The 26,086-nt window shown below is 45.9% G+C and overlaps 2 protein-coding genes across 3 annotated transcripts in view; one reads left to right on the top strand and one right to left on the bottom strand.

Moving 5' to 3' along the window:
• The window catches only part of BICRA (BRD4 interacting chromatin remodeling complex associated protein), a 52,506-nt gene extending 27,795 nt beyond the window's left edge, over nucleotides 1–24,711 (bottom strand). For both annotated transcript variants that reach the window (XM_063431282.1, XM_063431283.1), the window contains exon 1: nucleotides 24,534–24,711. The gene's annotated coding sequence lies outside the window, so the exon portion shown is untranslated. The remainder of the gene's footprint in view (nucleotides 1–24,533) is intronic.
• On the top strand, nucleotides 626–4,677 carry LOC134573599 (trichohyalin-like). The gene is made up of 5 exons (XM_063433385.1): nucleotides 626–1,526; nucleotides 1,603–2,223; nucleotides 2,585–3,178; nucleotides 3,506–3,835; nucleotides 4,001–4,677. Exons 1-5 carry the CDS (start codon nucleotides 626–628, stop codon nucleotides 4,675–4,677), a joined length of 3,123 nt encoding a protein of 1,040 aa, XP_063289455.1.
• Nucleotides 24,712–26,086: the final 1,375 nt, after the last annotated feature.

Below are 26,086 nucleotides of genomic sequence, written 5' to 3'. Positions count from 1 at the left end.
GGTTTGTACCTTGGAGTGCCTGGACCTTTCTTCTATATTGTGCCCGCTGATACAGACAGAACACACCATAGAGTTATTTACTAGATGTGTCCCTAGTCCATGCATTCTGGCGCTGACAGTACTACTCTATGGTGATTCTTGTTACAGCAGGTCCTATCTGTACAAAATACATATTATCTGCTGAAACACGGGATCAAGGAGGAGTATAAAGAAAGTACACAATGAAAGACACCGTCCTTAATATGTCGAGAGGAAACAATTCTGACCTTAAATGTCCCCATTCAACTGCACTGCAGCATAGACCGTAATAACGTGGTAGATTTATCTAGCAGATTTAGCACAAACACAGCACCTCCATTCTTAATCTCTACCACCTCTGCTGCAATGCTATTCCATGTATCTAAGGAGCGCACACGGGAGAGCTAGCAATAACAGCACCCAACACAGATAGCAGGATTAACACCCCGCACTCACACCAGTGAATGATTTATTGGCCTTAATAGAAGGGTCACCTATTTTAATGACTTTCTAACAGGTACTGGGTTGTTGCATCACACGCAGGGAGGGAGGACCTCTCAGGATTTCCTCATTTTAAGTGCTTTGTCATATTTCAGCTAAAAACAGAATGGGTAGAATAATTGCAACAGAGAGAAACCGTCGGCAACGAACCGACGGCAACAGAGAGAAACCGTCGGCAACGAACCGACGGCAACAGAGAGAAACCGTCGGCAACGAACCGACGGCAACAGAGAGAAACCGTCGGCAACGAACCGACGGCAACAGAGAGAAACCGTCGGCAACAGAGAGAAACCGTCGGCAACAGAGAGAAACCGTCGGCAACAGAGAGAAACCGTCGGCAACAGAGAGAAACCGTCGGCAACAGAGAGAAACCGTCGGCAACAGAGAGAAACCGTCGGCAACAGAGAGAAACCGTCGGCAACAGAGAGAAACCGTCGGCAACAGAGAGAAACCGTCGGCAACAGAGAGAAACCGTCGGCAACAGAGAGAAACCGTCGGCAACAGAGAGAAACCGTCGGCAACAGAGAGAAACCGTCGGCAACAGAGAGAAACCGTCGGCAACAGAGAGAAACCGTCGGCAACAGAGAGAAACCGTCGGCAACAGAGAGAAACCGTCGGCAACAGAGAGAAACCGTCGGCAACAGAGAGAAACCGTCGGCAACAGAGAGAAACCGTCGGCAACAGAGAGAAACCGTCGGCAACAGAGAGAAACCGTCGGCAACAGAGAGAAACCGTCGGCAACAGAGAGAAACCGTCGGCAACAGAGAGAAACCGTCGGCAACAGAGAGAAACCGGCGGCAACAGAGAGAAACCGGCGGCAACAGAGAGAAACCGGCGGCAACAGAGAGAAACCGGCGGCAACAGAGAGAAACCGGCGGCAACAGAGAGAAACCGGCAGCAACGAACCGGCAGCAACGAACCGGCAGCAACAGAGAGAATGTATAACAAAAAGAGAAAAGGGCTGCGCAGCCCTTTTCTCTTTTTGTTATACATTCTCACTCTAGAGGGTAAGAGGGTTACCCTCTGTAAGGTTGCTGCCTACCTATTATATTATTAGCGCTAACCTATTTTCTACTTTTTCAGCAACAGAAAAAAAAAACGACTGCAACAGAGAGAAACCGACTGCAACAGAGAGAAACCGACTGCAACAGAGAGAAACCGACTGCAACAGAGAGAAACCGACTGCAACAGAGAGAAACCGACTGCAACAGAGAGAAACCGACTGCAACAGAGAGAAACCGACTGCAACAGAGAGAAACCGACTGCAACAGAGAGAAACCGACTGCAACAGAGAGAAACCGACTGCAACAGAGAGAAACCGACTGCAACAGAGAGAAACCGACTGCAACAGAGAGAAACCGACTGCAACAGAGAGAAACCGACTGCAACAGAGAGAAACCGACTGCAACAGAGAGAAACCGACTGCAACAGAGAGAAACCGACTGCAACAGAGAGAAACCGACTGCAACAGAGAGAAACCGACTGCAACAGAGAGAAACCGACTGCAACAGAGAGAAACCGACTGCAACAGAGAGAAACCGACTGCAACAGAGAGAAACCGACTGCAACAGAGAGAAACCGACTGCAACAGAGAGAAACCGACTGCAACAGAGAGAAACCGACTGCAACAGAGAGAAACCGACTGCAACAGAGAGAAACCGACTGCAACAGAGAGAAACCGACTGCAACAGAGAGAAACCGGCAGCAACTAACCGACTGCAACAGAGAGAAACCGGCAGCAACTAACCAACTGCAACAGAGAAAAAACGGCAGCAACTAACCGACTGCAACAGAGAGAAAACGGCAGCAACTAGCCGACTGCAACAGAGAAAAACCGGCAGCAACTAACCAACTGCAACAGAGAAAAACCGGCAGCAACTAACCAACTGCAACAGAGAAAAACCGGCAGCAACTAACCGACTGCAACAGAGAAAAACCGGCAGCAACTAACCGACTGCAACAGAGAAAAACCGGCAGCAACTAACCGACTGCAACAGAGAGAAACCGGCAGCAACTAACCAACTGCAACAGAGAAAAAACGGCACCAACTAACCAACTGCAACAGAGAGAAACCGGCAGCAACTAGCCGACTGCAACAGAGAGAAACCGGCAGCAACAGAGAGAAACCGGCAGCAACAGAGAGAAACCGGCAGCAACAGAGAGAAACCGGCAGCTAACGAACCGACTGCAACAAAGAGAAACCGGCAGTTAACAAATAGGACTGCAACAAAGAGAAACCGGCAGTTAACAAAAAGGACTGCAACAGAGAGAAACCGACTGCAACAGAGAGAAACCGACTGCAACAGAGAGAAACCGACTGCAACAGAGAGAAACCGACTGCAACAGAGAGAAACCGACTGCAACAGAGAGAAACCGACTGCAACAGAGAGAAACCGACTGCAACAGAGAGAAACCGACTGCAACAGAGAGAAACCGACTGCAACAGAGAGAAACCGACTGCAACAGAGAGAAACCGACTGCAACAGAGAGAAACCGACTGCAACAGAGAGAAACCGACTGCAACAGAGAGAAACCGACTGCAACAGAGAGAAACCGACTGCAACAGAGAGAAACCGACTGCAACAGAGAGAAACCGACTGCAACAGAGAGAAACCGACTGCAACAGAGAGAAACCGGCAGCAACAGAGAGAAACCGGCAGCAACTAACCAACTGCAACAGAGAAAAAACGGCAGCAACTAACCGACTGCAACAGAGAGAAAACGGCAGCAACTAGCCGACTGCAACAGAGAAAAACCGGCAGCAACTAACTGACTGCAACAGAGAGAAACCGGCAGCAACTAACCAACTGCAACAGAGAAAAACCGGCAGCAACTAACCAACTGCAACAGAGAAAAACCGGCAGCAACTAACCAACTGCAACAGAGAAAAACCGGCAGCAACTAACCAACTGCAACAGAGAAAAACCGGCAGCAACTAACCGACTGCAACAGAGAGAAACCGGCAGCAACTAACCAACTGCAACAGAGAAAAAACGGCACCAACTAACCAACTGCAACAGAGAGAAACCGGCAGCAACTAGCCGACTGCAACAGAGAGAAACCGGCAGCAACAGAGAGAAACCGGCAGCTAACGAACCGACTGCAACAAAGAGAAACCGGCAGCTAACAAAAAGGACTGCAACAGAGAGAAACCGGCAGCTAACAAATAGGACTGCAACAGAGAGAAACCGTCGGCAACAGAGAGAAACCGGCGGCAACAGAGAGAAACCGGCGGCAACAGAGAGAAACCGGCGGCAACAGAGAGAAACCGGCAGCAACGAACCGGCAGCAACGAACCGGCAGCAACAGAGAGAATGTATAACAAAAAGAGAAAAGGGCTGCGCAGCCCTTTTCTCTTTTTGTTATACATTCTCACTCTAGAGGGTAAGAGGGTTACCCTCTGTAAGGTTGCTGCCTACCTATTATATTATTAGCGCTAACCTATTTTCTACTTTTTCAGCAACAGAAAAAAAAAACGCAGCAACAGAAAAAAAAAACGACTGCAACAGAGAGAAACCGACTGCAACAGAGAGAAACCGACTGCAACAGAGAGAAACCGACTGCAACAGAGAGAAACCGACTGCAACAGAGAGAAACCGACTGCAACAGAGAGAAACCGACTGCAACAGAGAGAAACCGACTGCAACAGAGAGAAACCGACTGCAACAGAGAGAAACCGACTGCAACAGAGAGAACCCGACTGCAACAGAGAGAACCCGACTGCAACAGAGAGAACCCGACTGCAACAGAGAGAACCCGACTGCAACAGAGAGAACCCGACTGCAACAGAGAGAACCCGACTGCAACAGAGAGAACCCGACTGCAACAGAGAGAACCCGACTGCAACAGAGAGAACCCGACTGCAACAGAGAGAACCCGACTGCAACAGAGAGAACCCGACTGCAACAGAGAGAAACCGACTGCAACAGAGAGAACCCGACTGCAACAGAGAGAACCCGACTGCAACAGAGAGAACCCGACTGCAACAGAGAGAAACCGACTGCAACAGAGAGAAACCGACTGCAACAGAGAGAAACCGGCAGCAACAGAGAGAAACCGGCAGCAACAGAGAGAAACCGGCAGCAACTAACCAACTGCAACAGAGAAAAAACGGCAGCAACTAACCGACTGCAACAGAGAGAAAACGGCAGCAACTAGCCGACTGCAACAGAGAAAAACCGGCAGCAACTAACTGACTGCAACAGAGAGAAACCGGCAGCAACTAACCAACTGCAACAGAGAAAAAATGGCAGCAACTAACCGACTGCAACAGAGAGAAACCGGCAGCAACTAACCAACTGCAACAGAGAAAAACCGGCAGCAACTAACCAACTGCAACAGAGAAAAACCGGCAGCAACTAATCAACTGCAACAGAGAAAAAACGGCACCAACTAACCGACTGCAACAGAGAAAAAACGGCAGCAACTAACCGACTGCAACAGAAAGAAACCGGCAGCAACTAACCAACTGCAACAGAGAAAAACCGGCAGCAACTAACCAACTGCAACAGAGAAAAACCGGCAGCAACTAACCAACTGCAACAGAGAAAAACCGGCAGCAACTAACCGACTGCAACAGAGAGAAACCGGCAGCAACTAACCAACTGCAACAGAGAAAAAACGGCACCAACTAACCGACTGCAACAGAGAGAAACCGGCAGCAACTAGCCGACTGCAACAGAGAGAAACAGTCAGCAACAGAGAGAAACCGGCAGCAACAGAGAGAAACCGGCAGCTAACGAACCGACTGCAACAGAGAGAAACCGGCAGTTAACAAATAGGACTGCAACAGAGAGAAACCGGCAGCTAACAAATAGGACTGCAACAGAGAGAAACCGGCAGCTAACAAATAGGACTGCAACAGAGAGAAACCGGCAGCAACAGAGGGAAACAGCAACAGTTGTCGAGATTTTAAACAGAAAGAAGCATCCAGAACTATGTACAGAACTTCTGTAGAAATATATAATTTTATCTCTATTGCAAAAATTTAAAGCACGGCATGGGGATTTAGGGCAGTAATTATCCAGTACCACCATCAATAATTTATTATTAATGTTTACCCGCCCAATTTAATGTGAAGAGGGGTGAATATTACAGCTGTGGCATACAATTGGTACATAATTGATCTAAAAAAGCATGAAGTTCTTTTCCAAACACAATTCCACAACTTACAACACTTAGGTTTACATCCTTCCTGAATAAGAATGCTCCGCAGGAAATAAACCCTTCCTGGCAGCACACCTCCCTGCAGGTCAGATCTAAGGTTTAAACCCTTAAAGGACGGAGGCAATTGTACAAGTTCGGACCAAAACAAAAGCAAAACCTCAAATTTGAACCATATGTCTGTTCATCCATAATATACCTCTTTCATATTGATTGCACCCACACTTACTAGATGTCATTTTTTTCAGGAGAAACAGGACTTTAATTTCACATCAAATATTTATATATGAAAATGTAATATGAATGAAATCTTAAAAAAAAAAAGTGTGAAATTAAGACATTTTGCTATTTTCCAACTTCTGCACGGCATTTTAATTGTGAATGTCTTCATATTGTTGTCTTTTACTGCAATAAAACACTCATATTTGTGTTCAGTGATGTCTCCCAAGTACAACAGTACCCCCCATGTACAGGTTTTAGGAGTTTTTAAAAAATTTAATTCTCTGGACCTTCTGCCTTGGTTGTCATGCAGGTCTCTCAATAGAATATATATATATACACACACACACACACACACACACACAATAATTGGCAGCACTCAGAGGACATCACAAAAGTGTCTTTACTGCTACACGTCCAACAAAAATCTGACGTTTTGACCCTATGGGGTCATTATTAAGACATCCAAATAGGTTTATTCAGATTTAATTGGGTTAGCACCTAGGCATTTTGCAGACTATTGAGATATACACACACACACTGCATATTTACATTTTGTTTGGTCATAATTAAGTGGTCCCCCTCTCCCTATGTTGGGGGATCTGCCTGACAATCGTTAGGGAGTTCAATGCTACCCCAATGGCGTTAAAGCCCTCCCTTTGCCTTAATGGGTTAAAGCAGTACGGTCACCCTGATATAAAAAAAAAAAGAGTATTTCATAAACACTGAATCTTTATGAAATGCTTACATTGATGGTGTTGGAATATCACTGAAATTCAGCCAAAAGATAAAGTAGAGACTATTTTGCCTCAGTGTTTTAAACCCCTAAAAACCGTGAGCAAGCCGTGCAAGTCCCCTCGCTCTCATGTTATAAAAGTGCCAAATTTAAGAGAAACCCGCACTCCTTCGCATGAGCGAAGCTGGATGGCATTTCTCAATGGCTTTGAGCATTCACTCAAAGCAGAGCTGAGGGATCCTTGTAAACCAGATCTGGGGGAACTCCACTCTTAGCAATAAAATTATTTATTTGTAAAGCTGAAGTGTAACATTGCTAGCCCCCCATCCTCTCTCCAAACTCTGAATACATCCAAAAAGCATGTTTGTTTGTCCTCAAGTTAAATTCATTAAACCTCTTAGAATCACCGAACTTGGACTGGCTCAGCAAGTTTACCTTCATGGTTACTCAGTGTAAAGAAAGACCAAAATAATAAACGGTTAGTTTCTCTGGATTCAACATCTTATAATGACTCTAAACCTTTCCTTGTGGAAACTGAAAGCAGTTACTTTGTGGGTGTTTTTCTCCCATATAAAAATCTTGACCATTAACATGAAGCTGGACCCCTCGTTCCTCCTCTCACTTCTTCGTCCTAGCGTGGAACATTTTCACGAGATGGCACACTGGTGAGCTCGGACCCCACTTCTGAGAGGTAAACTAGACTACGGGCCTGGGAGTGGTCAAGTAGCTTGCGGCTCTGAATAGCTGGTAAGCAGGAGAGGGCTTTCTCCAAGATATTGCCACAAGGATGGAAGTACAGAATAGCCTAGGCCATCACTGTATGCTGCGACACTAAAAACATCTCTTCGCTGGAACTAACACGCCTGGCACAAGCCATGAATAACGGCCCCAGACACCATGCTTCCTCCACCAATCATCGAAGGTTGGTCCTACGTGGGCAGGCAGCATTATCATAGTGCCTCCAGACTTGTCCATCTGAGGGTGATGATCAATTCATCATTACAGGTGATATTGTTCCACTTTTCAAAAGATAAAAAATAAAATTTAAAAAAAAAAAATGTTTTTTTTAAATGAATTACACCACTCTAGCCAACATTGGGCACGGCACACAGTGAGCGTGACATACGTAAAGCTGCTCGCCCATGGGAACCAGTTTTCTGAAGCTCCAGATGAACAGTTTCTGTGTTGGCTTTACTTCCAGAAGCAGTTAGGAGCTCGGCAGGAAGTGTTGCAATCAGAGAAGAGGGGAGGGGGAGAAAGAAAAAAAAAAGTGTTGCTCTTTAGCATTTTGTGGTCTTGTTCTGTGACCACAACAAGAATGAGGGGCTCCTGGCCTATATCTTGGATATATTTTTTCCTAATCTTACATATAATGCATTTATTTAAAAAATAAATAAATAAATGTTAAAAAAAATTAAACTATCATTTTAAAGAAAATCTAATCGTGAAAGCCACAGACCCCAGGAGGACATAGAGAGGTAGTGATAGTACTTTATAAAGCTTCAGGAAGATCACATGCAAAACTGGTGTTTTCTTTTTAAAAATCACCAAACTATAGTCAGCAAGGTGCATAGCACAGTGGTTAAGATAAGTCAAGCTGCCGTACCCCTGAATCTCACTATAAGTAATGAGAAGACTGGTATATCCTCTCTAAATCAGTATAATGGTAATCAAAACCTGTTCCTTGGAGGGAGCGGGGGGCAGAGCCTAGCAGCCAAGCAAACCAGACGTGCTCAGCACGAGCTCCCACGTTTGGGGACACAAACTGGGGTGTTCCACCCCATAAAACGACACTCACTGACCGCAACCTACACCACGCAACCCCTAACGCTGTCAGACCGAGGATTACGGCCTACACAAGGCTGAGACACAGAGAGACAGCCGCTCTCCAGGCTCACAAACAACAGTGCGGTTAAACTAACAGTGCGGTTAAACTAACAGTGCGGTTAAACTAACAGTGCGGTTAAACTAACAGTGCGGTTAAACTAACAGTGCGGTTAAACAACAGTGCGGTTAAACAACAGTGCGGTTAAACAACAGTGCGGTTAAACAACAGTGCGGTTAAACAATAGTGCGGTTAAACTATTCAGTAGTTGAGTGTTTAGAAGCATGCTAGACATCCCCCCCACCAGACGAGGTCATCCCAGTCCACACCAGGCTACCATACTCACCTTGCGGCCAACGGACGGCTAAGCGTGTGAGTACCTATCATCCAGCACCCAGACCTGGGGCCTGCAGACAGCCGTCACATACCCGCATCCTGCTGCCCCCCCCCCCCCCCGTGGACTCTCTTAGCCGAAGGTGCCACCTTGCCCAGCAGGGGTATCGGCTGACTAATGACTCTGCCTCACAGTCCCGACAGAAAAAGCTCCTGGCTGTGCGCCTTATGGGACCCACCGCAGTGTCCAAATTGATGCTCTATGGAGGGCTCCCGCCTAGCAGACACGCTCCCTCTGTTAACTTTTTGCATACCATACTCAACGTCTGACATGCCTGAGACTTAATCTTGCCTACAAAGCCTCTCTAAACGCAGTACAATACCAATGCATTTCCCTACACTCACGATACCCAACATGCCTTATTATCACTCATGGGCAATAGGAAAGTTAGCTAAGACATCACCATCTCGCGTAAGGCGTTACGTTTTCTATGTTCACACACACAGTTAAGACGCAGCAGCTTAGCATGCTTCTAAACACTCAACTACTGAATAGTTTAACCGCACTAGCTTGTTTTAACAACTAGCATATTGCCTCTACATTAATCGTATTGCTACAAGCGTAGTTTCAGTAATAATTTAACAATCTTACATTACAGTTACATGCATGCCCTTAATCTACTTGCCGGGAATTAATATATAATGATCTATATTGTGCTGTACTATCCCCATCCTGTATGCATCTTTATCGTCTCCCCTTCTTCATTCTGTACCCTTGTAACTTTACGCCTCAATAAAAGAAAGACTGACAACAACAAAAACCTGTTCCTTTACCAGTTAGGAAATTGGAACGATTTCTGTGCATGTATAAAAGAACATACGGTACTTCAAACCAAGTATCTGTAACTATGTGTAAAAATACCTATTAAACCCATTAATGCTTTCTATTAAAGGAACGTAAAGACAATTTTATTCACCTGGAGTTTACTGATCAGTTCCAGCGTATTGTAAAACAAAGCTGCCCCCGCAATGGAATTATGCAAGAAAAATACACGTCGCTAATGCAGCAATAAGCAAATATGATTTCCCAAGCCAAGAAATATAAATTCAAGGGAATGATCATACTAAAACATACAGCGGTTTCACCTTAGGCCTATGCATTTCCAAACGTAAATAATGCACAGTAATTTTTTAAATCAGCGGGTTGCCCTGAAGGGGCAGCGTGTAGAGCCTGCAAAGCACCAAATATAAAAAAAATCTCTCATTTAAGGTGAAAGTAAGAAATACATTGAGCTACCAGTACCGCTAACCAGAGCTTATGCTGCCCAGAGCTCCCCTGCCTCCGCTCCGTTTCTGGTCGCTGTAGCGATTCCCAGACGCAGCGCTTTGGTATTACGGGATAAACAATGTAGAGGCCTGTCCATGGGAGATCTGAGTTTGCATTCATACACAGCACAGCTTTCAATGAGAGCACACATGCAATACACAAACGATGCCCTATTATTATTGTCCATTTCTGCCAGCAGGTAGCACTGCAAAGGAATACGACGATTCTACCTATAGAACAGGTGTAGGCAACCGCCTGTACTCCAGGTGTGGTGGACTACATCTCCCGATGCTTTGCAAGCCATATGGCTGGAAGAGGATTATGGGAGATGTAGTCCACCATATATGTGCTGACGGGGGAGCGTATCCTAGCTCAAGAACGTCTCAGTGAACAATGAGTATAATGAAGTATTAAATCCATCCACAAATTAAAACTCAGATCACCAGACTGAATGTTTCCCAGGGGCGAATCAATCTTTCTATATATCGACGCCTGCAGATGTGGCGCAGCTGTCACAATGCATAGGATATCCGGGATACCGCAGCAGAACTTCCAATAAATATATATTTAACCCGGTCCCGCATTATGTGCGGTGGAATAGCTTTACAATAAGCAGTGGGTAATTGGCAGCATGTTTTCCGTTAATTGAAAGCATTCTTCCTCATTGAAACGTTAATAACATTAGAGGACTATAATTAGCCACCTGACTTCCAGCAAGTGACACCAAGCACCATCACAACTTTGCATGATTACAAAATGTGATTTTTTTTTTTTTTTTTTTTTTTTTTTTTTTTAAATCGAGAGCATCCGGTGTCTGCAATCCGCTCTAACCGCGATTAAAAAGGATTAATGGAAAGCGCTTAAATAAACCGCGTCAACGGAGCATTCCAACAGGCGGCCATGACACACTGTTCTAGCTGCATTTTGTCTACAAGTGATTGTATGATTATATCACACAGTAGTGGTTATGTTTCAGTGGGTCTCTGGGTGCTGTCCAAAATACAGCTCTCTCCCCGGCAACCAAAGGCAGTTTGCTTAGAGCCAATAATGGCCAATCAAGGTTTTGAAGTGGTTTTAGTGCTTTAGCCCCAAAGTACATTATTACCCTCAAATTGCTAGTCTCCATGTCACTTTACTAGCCATGCGTCTCAGGATGTGCCAGTCACACACTGCCTTCCACTGAGGACAAAAAAAAACAAACGTGAATTTATTAATAGGATACATTTATTTTCCTTCTTTTATATCTTTCTTATAGTTTTCGAAAAAAGCGTTTGATGATTAACACTGAAGAATTTGTAAATGTTGTTGGTGAAAGAAAAAAAAAAAAACACAGATACAGGAAAAAAAAAAAAAACAGATATAGAGAAAGAAATTAATAAATAAAACATGTTTCTACATACAAAATATTCTTTTGTAAATAACACCATAGCAAATATAATTAACAAATGAATTTATTAAGCTATTCATAAGAAAAATGAAAAATAAATGTGTTCTACAACAGCATGATAAGCTTTTTTTTTTTCTCTCTAGAATTGATGTGTATATATAGCAATATGGTTAAAAATTTTAACACCAATAAAGTGAGAAAGGACATAGTATAAGCTTCTTTATAACATCTTTAGCTTAATGAAGCAGTTTTGGTGTATAGAATATGCCCCTGCAGCCTCACTGCTCAATCCTCTGCCATTTAGGAGTTAAATCCCTTTGTTTATGAACCCTAGTCACACCTCCCTGCATGTGACTTGCACAGCCTTCCATAAACACTTCCTGCAAAGAGAGCCCTATTTAGGCTCTCTTCATTGCAAGTTCTGTTTAATTAAAGGACCACTCTAGGCACCCAGACCACTTCAGCTTAATGAAGTGGTCTGGGTGCCAGGTCCTTCTAGGGTTAACCCATTTTTTCATAAACATAGCAGTTTCAGAGAATGGGTTAAGCCTTCCCCTATTTCCTCTAGTGGCTGTCTCATTGACAGCCGCTAGAGGCGCTTGCATGATTCTCACTGTGAAAATCACAGTGAGAGCACGCAAGCGTCCATAGGAAAGCATTATGAATGCTTTCCTATGTGACCAGCTGAATGCGCGCGCAGCTCTTGCCGCGCGTGTGCATTCAGCCGACGGGGAGGAGAAGAGGAGGATCGGAGGAGGAGAGCTCCCCGCCCACCGCTGGAAAAAGGTAAGTTTTAACCCCTAACCCCTTTCCAGAACCAGGCGGGAGGGGGTCCCTGAGGGTGGGGGCCTGGCACTAGAGTGGTCCTTTAAAGAGCCTCCTGTATGTGATTAAAGTTCAATTTAGAGATTGAGATACAATTATTTAAGGTAAATTACATCTGTTTGAAAGTGAAACCAGTTTTTTTTTTCCCATGCAGGCTCTGTCAATCATAGCCAGGGGAGGTGTGGCTAGGGCTGCATAAACAGAAACAAAGTGATTTAACTCCTAAATGACAGTGAATTGAGCAGTGAAATAGCAGGGGAATGATCTATACACTAAAACTGCTTTATTTAACTAAAGTAATTTAGGTGACTATAGTGTTCTTTTAAGTATACAACTGTATCCCACTTGTCTGTGATATTTCTATACTTATATGCGTTTGTGATAGATCAATATTTTACTGCTAATAGTCATCTGCCTTGTAATTTACAGACACTATAGATAACTTATCTCTCCCAGTCACCACACGCTGTTGACCAATGAAGTGCCACGTCGAGATCTAATGTCACCCCTTTCTATGAGTCCCCACATGCGCAGCTCAGCTGAAGGCAGGGAGGGGAGACCGTAAATAGTCTACTGTAATGAACTCAGCAGGCTGACAGTGATAGGAGTGTGACTCCTGTCCAAATGTTCAGTTAATGCCAGATTTGTGTAGAGAACTTTAATTGTACAGAATATCGGCAATCAGTACAAAAAGGCAACTAATAATTGGCCGACTCCTCACACACACACACAATATTGGTTATGAGGAATGTCCACAAGGGAACACCACCATCTAACTACCGGCCGATCACCTGCCACTCCACAACATAGTAGGTCCTGTCAGGCATCATAGCCTCCAAGATCGATGGACACATGGATTAGTACAGGAGCAATACTCAAAGGGGATTGGAAACAACACCAGAGGCTCAAAACACCAACTGATGGTAGACCAAGCAGTTACATGGGAAATGAAGAGCAGACAGACCAATCTGTGCACAGCCTGGATTGACTACAAGAAAGCCTATGGCACAATGCCACACACATGGATACTGGAATGTTTGGCTCTAAACAAGGTCAACAAGACATTAAGAGCCTGTATCTCAATGGGAAAGTAGAAAAACAACTCTAGAAGCCAATTCCAGGACAATAACACAAGTGAACATCATATATGACATTTACCAAGGTGATGTGCAATCCATGATACTGACCTGCAGAGGCCTCAACCTCCTAAGCCATGTCATTGTGACGAGTGGATACGGATCAAGGTTTAAGAGTGGAGCTACCATCAGCCACCTACTCTACATGGACGACATCAAGCTGTATGTCAAGAGTGAGCGAGATACTGACTCATTGATCCACCTAACTAGGATATACAGCAAGAACATCAGAATGTCGTCCAGACTAAATAAGATGGCAAAAAAGTGAAGATGATCATGACAGAAGGAGTTAAAGTACCAGAAGGTCAAATAGGAGATGTAGAGAACAGCAAGTGCCTGGGGGTATTACAAACACATGGCAACCAAGAGGAAGAGACCAGGAGGATAGCAACAGTCAAGTACCTCCAAAGAGAGTCTTAAAGTCTCAGCACAAGATAAAAGTCATCAACACATATGCCCTACTAGTCATCAGGTACCAAGCTGGAATAATAACCTGGCCAAGAGAAGAGCTGGTCACCATGGATGTCAAGACCCAGAAACGATTTCACCCGAAAACCATCAACCGGAGACTGTACTCCAGCAGGAAGGAAGGAGGATTGTGTACCAAAATATCTGCAAAGAATATGGGCTGGACCTGCCTACGTCCAGATGAGAGATACTACAAAGGGTGGTTGAGAAAGACAGGGCTAAGATCCAGACAAACAAGCAAGTACTAGCCAACCAGAAAAGAAGATGGGGATAATCTCCTGAGGAGAGATCCCCATTGGGGTACAAAATGGTAAATAGGCTGTGACAAAAAAATACAACATAACAATTAATGTGGAAGAGATACTATAGTAGATACCATATAGTGACAGTAGGATGACTAGATATCTAATATGTAAACAAACAGGCTATATTTATTTGCCTAAAATGTATAACCCAGAAACACCCATATCTGTCAATAAATGGCAGAATGGTACTAATGGTATTAGTCTGTTATGGCATAAAGTCTCTCAATTACAAACAGTTATTGTATTAAGCCATCAGGATATCTGGTTTGAATCGACCTTAAATTACCGTATATACTCGAGTATAAGCCGACCCGAATATAAGCCGAGGCCCCTAATTTTACCCCCCAAAACTGGGAAAACTTATTGACTCGAGTATAAAACTAGGGTGGGAAATGCAGCAGCTACTGGTAAATTTCTAAATAAAATTAGATCATAAAAAAATTACCGTATATTAATAGAATATTTATTTACAGTGTGTGTATATAATGAGTGCAGTGTGTGTGTATGAGTGCAGTGTGTGTGTATGAGAGCAGTGTGTGTGTATGAGAGCAGTGTGTGTGTATGAGAGCAGTGTGTGTGTATGAGAGCAGTGTGTGTGTATGAGAGCAGTGTGTGTGTATGAGAGCAGTGTGTGTGTATGAGAGCAGTGTGTGTGTATGAGAGCAGTGTGTGTGTATGAGAGCAGTGTGTGTGTATGAGTGCAGTGTGTGTGTATGAGTGCAGTGTGTGTGTATGAGTGCAGTGTGTGTGTATGAGTGCAGTGTGTGTATGCAGTGTGTGTATGTGTGATGCAGTGTGTGTTTGTGTGATGCAGTGTGTGTTTGTGTATGTGTTGGGGGGTGGGCATTTTGTTTATTGTTATTTTAATCTTTTTTTGTTATATTATTTACTTTATTAATTTTTATTTTTTTGTTAGATTGTTATTTTTTTAATTATTATTTTTTAATTTTAGTATTATAATATATATATTTTTCGTCCCCCCTCCCTGCTTGATACATGGCAGGGAGGGGGCTCTCCTTTTTACACTGGGAGCTGACCGAGGTGCTAAATGGACGGCGCGGAGGAGGAGAGAGCTGACAGGAGCTGCAGGAGAGGTAAGTAACCGCTCTGCAGCCCCCACAGCCACCTGTCTGTATTATGGCAATGCAAATTGCCATAATACAGACTCTGACTCGAGTATAAGCCGAGTTGGTTTTTTTCAGCACAAAAAATGTGCTGAAAAACTCGGCTTATACTCGAGTATATACGGTAATGGGCTTCTATTGAACCAAAACACAGAAAAGAATGGTAAAAGGGGAGAGATTTGCCAAGATGCTGACTTGTCCAAATGTAAGGTAAGAGGTTGATGTTATAGAGTATATCCTCAGGAGATGTTCCCCCTTTTCTTTTCTAACGTTATTAGGGTTCATGCCCAGTGTGGGTTGGTACCACTCACACTGACCACCCCTGACTGGGATATCCCCCATACAGGGGTTATTAAATATTTCTCTGTTGATCTACTCACCAACCAACCTGACATTGTGGTGGTAGACAGGAAACAGAAGACTGCAATGGTGGTGGATGTGTCAATACCCAGTGACTATAACTTTAGGAAGAAGGAACATGAGAAGGTGGACAAATACCAAGGACTGAAAGAAGAGCTAGAAAGGTCATGGAAAGTGAAGGCAGTAGTAGTCGTCCCAGTTGTGATAGGAGCACTCGGCGCTGTGACCCCCAAGTTGGGGGAGTGGCTTCAACAGCTGCCAGGTGGGACATCTGAAATCACGGTCCAAAAAAATGCATTCTGGGAACAGCTAAGATACTGCGCAGAACCCTCAAACTCCCAGGCCTCTGGTAGAGGAACCGAGAATGAGGAATACACGTACATACCACCCAGGTGGGGAGACAAAATCTATTTATTTATAGTACACAAGGCAAGCGTATGCAATGTATGATCATATACATATAACTAAAGCCCTGTTACTTGTGACTAAATCAGATATGTCCTAAAACAAATATATTTGTGGATTTTGCAGCTAGTTTATAGTGAGCGAGTCCACTGGATTATGTACATTTAAAGAACACTTTGGTTGAAAGCATAATTTATCAGAAGACCAATGAGCAATTTAAAGGATTACTATAGGGTCAGGAACACAAACATGTATTCCTGACCCTATAGTGTTAAAACCACCGTCTAGCCCCCCTGGGACCCTCATGCATCCATACATATAGCAAAGTCTTACTGTATTCAACCCTGAAGCTGTAACTCTGCATGCTGTTTGTCTCAGAAAAACAAGCAGTCTTCTGACATCATCAGAAGTGGTAGCCTGATCCAATCACAGTGCTTCCCCATAGGATTGGCTGAGACTGACAAGGAGGCAGATCGGGGCAGAGCCAGAATGATTCAAGCACAGCCCTAGACAATCAGCATCTCCTCATAGAGATGCATTGAACCTAGGAAGGATCTCTAACAGCCATCTGAGGAGTGGCCAGTGAAGTTATCACTAGGCTGTAATGTAAACACTGCATTTTCTCTGAAAAGACAGTGTTTACAGCAAAAAGCCTGAAGGGAAGGATTCTACTCACCAGAACAAATTCAACTAGAAAAGCTACAATTTCTGGGGAAATTGTGTGAAGTGTTCTTGCCTCCACCAGTAGTCTACAACTGGAGTGGGCGGAGTAACTGTTATTATTTATTTATATAGCACATTTAATTGCAACGTTGTTGCCCAAAGTGCTTCACAGTTACATTAAAACATACAGTTATGAAAACATTATCAGGTGCAAAAGGCCCTGTCTATGACATCACTTGCTGCTGCAGCCTGGCACAGGTCAGAGTATTTTGGCGGTTGCCATCTTCAAACGGTCGTATTTTAAAAACTATACATCCTACAGTGAAGAGCTTTATATTGTGAGAATCACAAGACCCAGACCTACATTTTGATGCATAGTATGTCTCTGAAGTATTACAAATGAAGGCACAGTCGCAGTTTAGAAATTACCCTTCAAGTTTGAGCTGGCTTGAGTGAAGTTTCAATGAATGTCAATAGAAGGCGTGAGTTGCAAACAAATGGTCATATTGTGAAAACTATCAGGACCATGGATTAGCCGTGGACATTTCTAGTGGCAGCAGGGATAGCTGAACATTTTGATATACGATTTGTGCAGGTGGGCTTGAAAATGAGGGATTGGTGGCAGTTTAGAAATCATGTCCTGATTTTTCAGCTTTTGCCAGTTCCCACTCTAGCTTTGAACATTTTGCCATTCATTCCTATGGGACCAATTTCGCCACAAGAACGACGATATTCCGTGAACCATTCGGTCGAAACGTTCCACAAAGTAATAGCAATCCGATCGGGAACAATCCACACGTTTTGGTATATTTTTGTCTATGTAGTGTAAAAACTGTGGGAGGAGTTAGGGTGGTAAATTTGGCTATAATAAGAATAATAATATATATGTGAGATAACATTAAGTGGTCTTGCTATGCAAGAACACTTAATAAGCTGTAGTTGTTCTGGTGACTATAGTGTCCCTTTAAACAGCCAAGACTGGTTTGAGGTGAGTGAACGTGATGCCAGGATTAATGAACATGCACTAGCTCTCAGTTACCTGCGTAGCCTTTGGTCAATTAAGCAGCGTTTCTGCGCATGTCTCATACACAATAAAGAAGGGTCTCTCTTCCCACTCCCTGGAGAGACCTGTGTCGTGGAGTGTGCACACGCAGTCTACAACTTTGACAATAGTAAAACACCTCTGTTCACTAAACGGGGAACCGGGATATTTATAAACAGATAACTGCCATACTGCAGCTGCAATCAGTTTACTGAGCTGTTAAAATAATCTTATGTGAACATTTTAGTAACTCTTTAAGGATTAACTACACATCCCATAAACACCTGCTAGACAAGACATTATGGACAAAGATCAGTCTCTATAGTCCAGAATGAGACGCACCCGCCTGGAGTATCTCAGTGTGCTGAAGGGATCTGCAGGCAGCCACCTGGACCCACTAGGCCATGCACACCATGAAACCGTAGCCAATTTTTACCTACCTGAGCGGTTGAGGACATTCCTCTAAAGAAACAATGTAAATCACCATTCACAAAACAGATATAAAGTTAGGAAACAGATTATATATACTGATGCTCATTTGGCACTCTTGCCTGAATTCTACCAATCACTCAATTAATCCAGTATTACAATCGGTGTCTGCACATGCTACAGAGTCAGAGACTGCCTGGAGAGACATTGTAAAGATTCATTGTTACCCCAAATCCCATAAAAAGAACCATCATTAACTGGAAATGTTACTAAAGCTGAGAATACAGCGTCTGTCATTCGGTCCTTATTAACTAATCCTTGGAGAACAGATTGAAGAGAATTTTAACACTTCGGAAAAATGGCAACAATATTAATAATATAAACCCACCCAGTATAACTATCTGTAACCTAACCTACACAGTGCACCTAATGTGTGTGGGAGCCTGGAGTGTCTCTTTAAAGGAACACTATAGTCACCTAAATTACTTTAGCTAAATAAAGCAGTTTTAGTGTATAGATCATTCCCCTGCAATGTCACTGCTCAATTCACTGTCATTTAGGAGTTAAATAACTTTGTGTCTGTTTATGCAGCCCTAGCCACACCCCTCCCCCCCCCCCCCCCCCCCCCCCCCCCCCCCCCCCCCCGCAATGATTGACAGAGCCTGCATGAAAAAAAACAACTGGTTTCACTTTCAAACAGATGTAATTTACCTTAAATAATTGTATCTCAATCTCTAAATTGAACTTTAATCACATACAGGAGGCTCTTGCAGGGTCTAGCAAGCTATTAACATAGCAGGGGATAAGAAAATCTTAATTAAACAGAACTTGCAATAAAGAAAGCCTAAATAGGGCTCTCTTTACAGGAAGTGTTTATGGAAGGCTGTGCAAGTCACATGCAGGGAGGTTGGCAGAGGATTGAGCAGTGAGGCTGCAGGGGCATGTTATATACACCAAAACTGCTTCATTAAGCTAAAGTTGTTCAGGTGACTATAGTGCCCCTTTAATAATATTAACCCACCCAGTATAAGTAACTGTAACCTAACCTACACAGTGCATCTAATGTGTGTGGGAGCCTGGAGTGTCCCTTTAATACTATAAACCCACCCAGTATAACTAACTGTAACCTAACCTACACAGTGCATCTAACGTGTGTGGGAGCCTGGAGTGCCCCTTTAATAATATAAACCCACCCAGTATAACTAACTGTAACCTAACCTACACAGTGCATCTAACGTGTGTGGGAGCCTGAAGTGTCCCTTTAATAATATAAACCCACCCAGTATAACTAACTGTAACCTAACCTAGACAGAGCACCTAACGTGTGTGGGAGCCTGGAGTGTCCCTTTTAATAATATAAACCCACCCAGTATAACTAACTGTAACCTAACCTACACAGTGCACCTAATGTGTGTGGGAGCCTGGCGTGTCCCTTTAATAATATAAACCCACCCAGTATAACTAACTGTAACCTAACCTACACAGTGCATCTAACGTGTGTGGGATCCTGGAGTGTCCCTTTAAAGGGAATCTCCAGTGCCAGGAAGACAAACCATTTTCCTGGCACTGCAGGTCCCCTCTCCCTCCCACCCCCCAATCCCCGGTTACTGAAGGGGTGAAAACCCCTTCAGTCACTTACCTGAGGCATTGACAATGTCCCTCGTCACCGTCTCCTCCTCCGAGCCGCTCCTCCTACTGATTCCGTCGGCCGGTGGGCGAGACTGATCCCGCCCACCGGCCGGGTAGTCCTAATGCGCAGGCGCGGCAATGCCACGCATGCGCATTAGCGCTCCCTATAGGAAAGCATTGAAAAATAATTTAAATGCTTTCCTATGGGGAAATGAGCGATGCTGGAGGTCCTCACACAGCGTGAGGAAGTCCAGCGACGCTCTAGCACAGATAATCTGTGCTATAATCCAGGAAGCACCCTCTAGTGGCTGTCTAGTAGACAGCCACTAGAGGTGGAGTTAACCCTGCAAGGTAATTATTGCAGTTTATAGAAAACTGCAATAATTATACTTGCAGGGTTAGGCGTAGTGGGAGTTGGCACCCAGTGATCTGGGTGCCTGGAGTGTCCCTTTAATAATATAAACCCACCCAGTATAACTGTAACCTAACCTACAGAATGCATCTAGTGTGTGTGGGAGCCTGGAGTGTCCCTTTAATAATATAAACCCACCCAGTATAACTAACTGTAATCTAACCTACACAGTGCATATAGTGTGTGGGGGAGCCTGGAGTGTCCCTTTAGGTCCCATTGACTCCATACTAGGATCCAATTAGCATGCCCTTTGGTTTCGTACCACCCCCCTCCATTTACATAGTTCTACTGATTTATGGTTCTATACAACCTTCTTCTTACTGGCTGATGCTAAAGATATCATAATTTTCCTCCAAACTATCAGATCCATGTGATGCCACACCATAATCTTCTTAGATTTTAACCAGTTCCACCAGTGTTATGTCATCACCTTCCAGCGATTTACTGGATCCAAATGTCAACACTCTTTTCCTTTATTTCCCCTCTGGTGCCTTCCTTCACATTTAATAACACCCCCAACTTCTTCACATTTGCGAACGTCCCCGCGTCCCCTCACATTTGCGAACATCACCGCGTCCCCTCACATTTTCAAACAATGTCTACAAAGCACAACTTCCATATACGGTTATCAATACAACAAACCAGTACAAAGCCGGAAACGAACCTTCTTTGCAGACAATGCTCTGGGTACAGTATCCCCAAATGTGACCCATACTATGTGCAACCTGTATACCAAACAGCCACCATCAATTGTGCAGTTCTGTACAACTGATGGACTAACAACAAGTAGCTGCAAGAAGACAAGTTGGACGTAGAGGACCAGAAGGTGCAGAGGGGCCCTGCTCAAACTAACTTATATTCTAGCTTACTCTTGCAGGCATTTTTGAAAATGTGTTATTTTTTTCCCACCAATACAATGGATGTGCCACTATATCCAACATAAAAAAGTATATTTTTTTCAGCTCCATGCACTGAGTACCACCAGTACAATGTCCCCATCCAATCAGCTCCAAACACCAAATCCCACTAGTACAATGTCCCCATCCATACACCACCATGTCCCCCCAATACAATGTCCCCATGCAATCAGCTCCAAACACCAAATCCCAACAGCTCTATAAAACGCATCCCACCAGTACAATGTCCCCATGTAATCAGCTCCAAAACACAGTATCCCATCCAACCAACCTCATACACCATGTTACAATGTCCCCATCCAATCATCTTGAAACACCAAACCCCACAAGCTCTATAAAACGCATCCCACCAGTACAATGTCTCCATCCATTCAGCTGCAAAACATCCAAATCCCACTAGCGCTATCCAACGCGTCCCACCAGCACAATCTCCCTATCCAATCAGCTACAAACACTATATCCCATCAGTACCATGTCCCCATCAAACCAGGTCCATTCACCATATCCACCAGTACAATGTCCCCATCCAACAAGCAATATACACCAAGTCCCACCAGTACAATGTCCCACACAGACATGTTTACAAACCAAATCCCCTATATTACGGTCAGTTTACTCAGCTGATCATAGGAATTTTTCCTAACATACAGTATGAACAAACTGACTCTCTATAGTATAGAATAACTTTGGTACAATGTCCGTGGCATATACTATGGAGCATTGAAACAAGTTGCACTCAGAAATAGGCATCCCTGTGTGTGTACTTATACACATATACATACATAAATTTTCACTACGGGGCTGGTTTCATCATTTTATTGCACAGAAACTGCAAAGTAATTTCTGAATAATAAACACATTTAAAAAAAAAAAAAAAAATACATCCACAACAAAATTCCTTACAAACTAACCCTGTGTCCTCCAAATTATACAGAATAATAACTTTATAGGAGCAATGGGAAACGGATTAGGTGCAGGGGGGTAATTAATCAGTAGAAGTTGCTTAGCAGGGTATATTGATTAGGAGAAGGCTGACAGCTAAGCAGAGTTAGGGAGTAGGAGATTTGAGGAAAGAGGGTTACAGGAGCTGTAGAGGGGGTAGACGAATGGAGGCGGGGGTACCTAATTGAAGGCAGAGGGGCGTTCATAGTTGGAGGTGGTGGGGGTACATGGTCGGAGGTACACAGGGTAGATGACTGTATGTAGAGATGATAGATGCCCAGTGGATGTTCATTAATGGAGGTAGAGGGGAGAAGAGGATTGGAGGTGGATTATTGGGGCATTGAGGTAGATGCCCAGGGAGGGTAGATTATTGGGGGTAGTTCCCAGTGATGAGGGTCTCTCTTGATATACCCCCTAGGCCTATATATTGTAAGCTCATTTGAGCAGGGTCCTCTTCAATAGTGATGTCCCGAATAGTTCGCCAGGAACCGTTCGCAGGCGAACATAGCGTGTTCGCGGTTGCGAACACGCGCGATGTTCGGTCTGCCCCCTATTCGTCATTCGTCTGCTGCTGATTGGCTGGAATGTGTCTGCTGACTGTGAGGTACAGGGTCAAAGTTTACTCAATGATGACAAATAGGGGGTGGACCGAACTCGCTATGTTCGCCAGCGAACGGTTCCCGGCGAACTGTTCGGGACATCACTACTCTTCAACCTATCGTTCCTGTAAGTTTTCTTGTAATTGTCCTACTTATAGTTAAATCCCCCGATTCATAATATTGTAAAGCGCTACAAAATCTGTTGGCGCTATATAAATGGCAATAATAATAATAGGCTGCCTGTGATGGGGGCAGGGTGTATATTAATGGGGGGGGGGGGGCGAGTCTTTCTCTTTGTATACAGACCCCAGGCCCGACCCCCCAGGCTTGCTATGATCGGGGTTGTGGGGGGCATACTATTGGGGTGTTTCACTCTGTGTATACAGTACCCAGGCCCCCAGGCTGGCTGAGATCGTAATTGTGGGGGGCAGGAAGTATATTATTGGGGTGGGGGTCTCTCTCTCTCTGTGTATACAGGCCCGCCCCCCCCAAGGCTGGGTTGTGGGGGGCAGGGGGTATATTATTGGGGCGGGGGTCTCTCTCTCTCTCTCTCTCTCTCTCTGTGTATACAGGCCCGGCCCCCCCCAGGCTGGCTTGTGGCGGGCAGATTATTGGGGTGGGGGTCTCTCTCTCCGTGTATACAGACCCCAGGCCCAACCCCCCCCAGGCTGGGTTGTGGGGGGCAGGGGGTAGATTATTGGGGTGGGGGTCTCTCTCTGTGTATACAGACCCCAGGCCCGGACCCCCCAGGCTGGGTTGTGGGGGGCAGATTATTGGGGTGGGGGTCTCTCTCTCTCTCTCTCTCTGTATACAGACCCCAGGCCCGGCCCCCCCAGGCTGGGTTGTGGGGGTCAGATTATTGGGGTGGGGGTCTCTCTCTCTCTCTCTCTCTGTGTATACAGACCCCAGGCCCGGCCCCCCCAGGCTGGGTTGTGGGGGGCAGATTATTGGGGTGGGGGTCTCTCTCTGTGTATACAGACCCCAGGCCCGGCCCCCCCAGGCTGGGCTGTGGGAGGCAGATTATTGGGGTGGGGGTCTCTCTCTCTGTGTGTATACAGACCCCAGGCCCGGCCCCCCCAGGCTGGGTTGTGGGGGGCAGATTATTGGGGTGGGGGTCTCTCTCTCTCTCTCTCTCTGTGTATACAGACCCCAGGCCCGGCCCCCCCCAGGCTGGGCTGTGGGAGGCAGATTATTGGGGTGGGGGTCTCTCTCTCTCTCTCTCTGTGTGTATACAGACCCCAGGCCCGGCCCCCCCAGGCTGGGTTGTGGGGGGCAGATTATTGGGGTGGGGGTCTCTCTCTCTCTCTCTCTGTGTATACAGACCCCAGGCCCGGCCCCCCCCAGGCTGGGCTGTGGGAGGCAGATTATTGGGGTGGGGGTCTCTCTCTCTCTCTCTCTGTGTATACAGACCCCAGGCCCGGCCCCCCCAGGCTGGGCTGTGGGAGGCAGATTATTGGGGTGGGGGTCTCTCTCTGTGTATACAGACCCCAGGCCCGGTCCCCCAAGGCTGGGCTGTGGGGGGCGGCGGGTATATTATTGGGGTGGGGGTCTCTCTCTCTGTGTATACAGACCCCAGGCCCAGCCCCCCCTGTGCTCCCCCCGGCTGCCTGTGATCGGGGTTGATTTGGAGGCCAGGAATGCGGGGGGCAGGGGGGGCCCGGTGCCAGCCCCCCAGTGCCCGCGGTGGGGGAGGGGTGAGGGCTGGGGGTGCTGGGGGGGTGCAGGTTACAGACATTTAAAGAGAAATCGCTACAATGTAACAACTCACCGCGGTGTTTGAGCAGCAGTCGGCCCGGGGTCTCCCAGTCCCCCCAGCACGGGCTCTCAGCGCAGGACCCCGGCGGCCCAGCCAGATAGCTGGCCAGGGCGATGCCTGATCACGGGGGCCCACGGCGGCCGGGCTCTCAGGGGACTTCCAGGGGGTTAGCGGGACACAGACAGCCGGCAGGCGGCTATACAGGGGTTAATGAGATCCCACTGCCCGAAACATGGCTCCACCCCTCCCCCAACAAAATGGCCGCCCCTCCCCACCACAAACAATACAGCCCAATGGGAGGGACCCAGCTCCTTATACAGAGTCACCTAATACAGAGTCACCATCAATTATCCCTTCTTACAGTCACCTAATACAGAGTTACCATCATCACTTCATACAGTCACCTTATACAGAGTCACCTAATACAGAGTCACCATCATCACTTCATACAGTCACCTAATACAGAGTCACCATCATCACTTCATACAGTCACCTAATACAGAGCCACCATCACTTCATACATTTACCTTATACAGAGTCACCATCACTTCATACATTTACCTTATACAGAGTCACCATCATCATTTCATACAGAGTCACCTTATAAAGAGCCACCATCATCACTTCATACAGTCACTTTGTACAGTCACCGTCATCACTTCATACAGAGTCACCATCATCACTTCATACAGAGTCACTATCATCACTTCATGCAGAGTCACCATCATCACTTCATACACAGTGACCAGCTCCTTATACAGAGTAACAATCATTACTTTATATATCACACCCTGACATTTCCTTCTGCCAGCACAGACAAAAAGCAAACTAACCACAAAACATGTAAATTCCAATAAATAGTTGCCTTTACAGGTTAATAAACTTGAGGAGCTCCGGCCCCTCTGACATTGGGGAGCTCCTGGCCCCTCTGACATTGGGGAGCTCCTGGCCCCTCTGACATTGGGGAGCTCCTGGCCCCACGGACATTGGGGAGCTCCTGGCCCCACGGACATTGGGGAGCTCCTGGCCCCTCGGACATTGGGGAGCTCCTGGCCCCTCGGACATTGGGGAGCTCCTGGCCCCTCGGACATTGGGGAGCTCCTGGCCCCTCGGACATTGGGGAGCTCCTGGCCCCTCGGACATTGGGGAGCTCCTGGCCCCTCGGACATTGGGGAGCTCCGGGCCCCTCGGACATTGGGGAGCTCCTGGCCCCTCGGACATTGGGGAGCTCCTGGCCCCTCGGACATTGGGGAGCTCCTGCCCCCTCGGACATTGGGGAGCTCCTGGCCCCTCGGACATTGGGGAGCTCCTGGCCCCTCTGACATTGGGGAGCTCCTGGCCCCTCTGACATTGGGGAGCTCCTGGCCCCTCTGACATTGGGGAGCTCCTGGCCCCTCTGACATTGGGGAGCTCCTGGCCCCTCTGACATTGGGGAGCTCCTGGCCCCTCTGACATTGGGGAGCTCCTGGCCCCTCTGACATTGGGGAGCTCCTGGCCCCTCTGACATTGGGGAGCTCCTGGCCCCTCTGACATTGGGGAGCTCCTGGCCCCTCTGACATTGGGGA

The sequence above is a fragment of the Pelobates fuscus genome, chromosome 9 (genome assembly GCF_036172605.1).
Source record: "Pelobates fuscus isolate aPelFus1 chromosome 9, aPelFus1.pri, whole genome shotgun sequence".
In the NCBI taxonomy this organism is placed as follows: domain Eukaryota; kingdom Metazoa; phylum Chordata; class Amphibia; order Anura; family Pelobatidae; genus Pelobates; species Pelobates fuscus.
The sequence above is the reverse complement of the archived record's forward strand: the minus strand, read 5'-3'. Positions and strand labels throughout refer to the sequence as shown.

Bases quoted from the DNA above. Each gene is read 5' to 3' on its own strand.
- LOC134573599 (XM_063433385.1), top strand. From the start codon at position 626: ATGGGTAGAATAATTGCAACAGAGAGAAACCGTCGGCAACGAACCGAC. The intron at 3,179-3,505 runs GCAACTAACCAA...CAACTGCAACAG, and splicing joins GCAACAGAGAGAAACCGGCA to AGAAAAAACGGCACCAACTA. The intron at 3,836-4,000 runs GTATAACAAAAA...AAAAAAACGCAG, and splicing joins CCGGCAGCAACAGAGAGAAT to CAACAGAAAAAAAAAACGAC.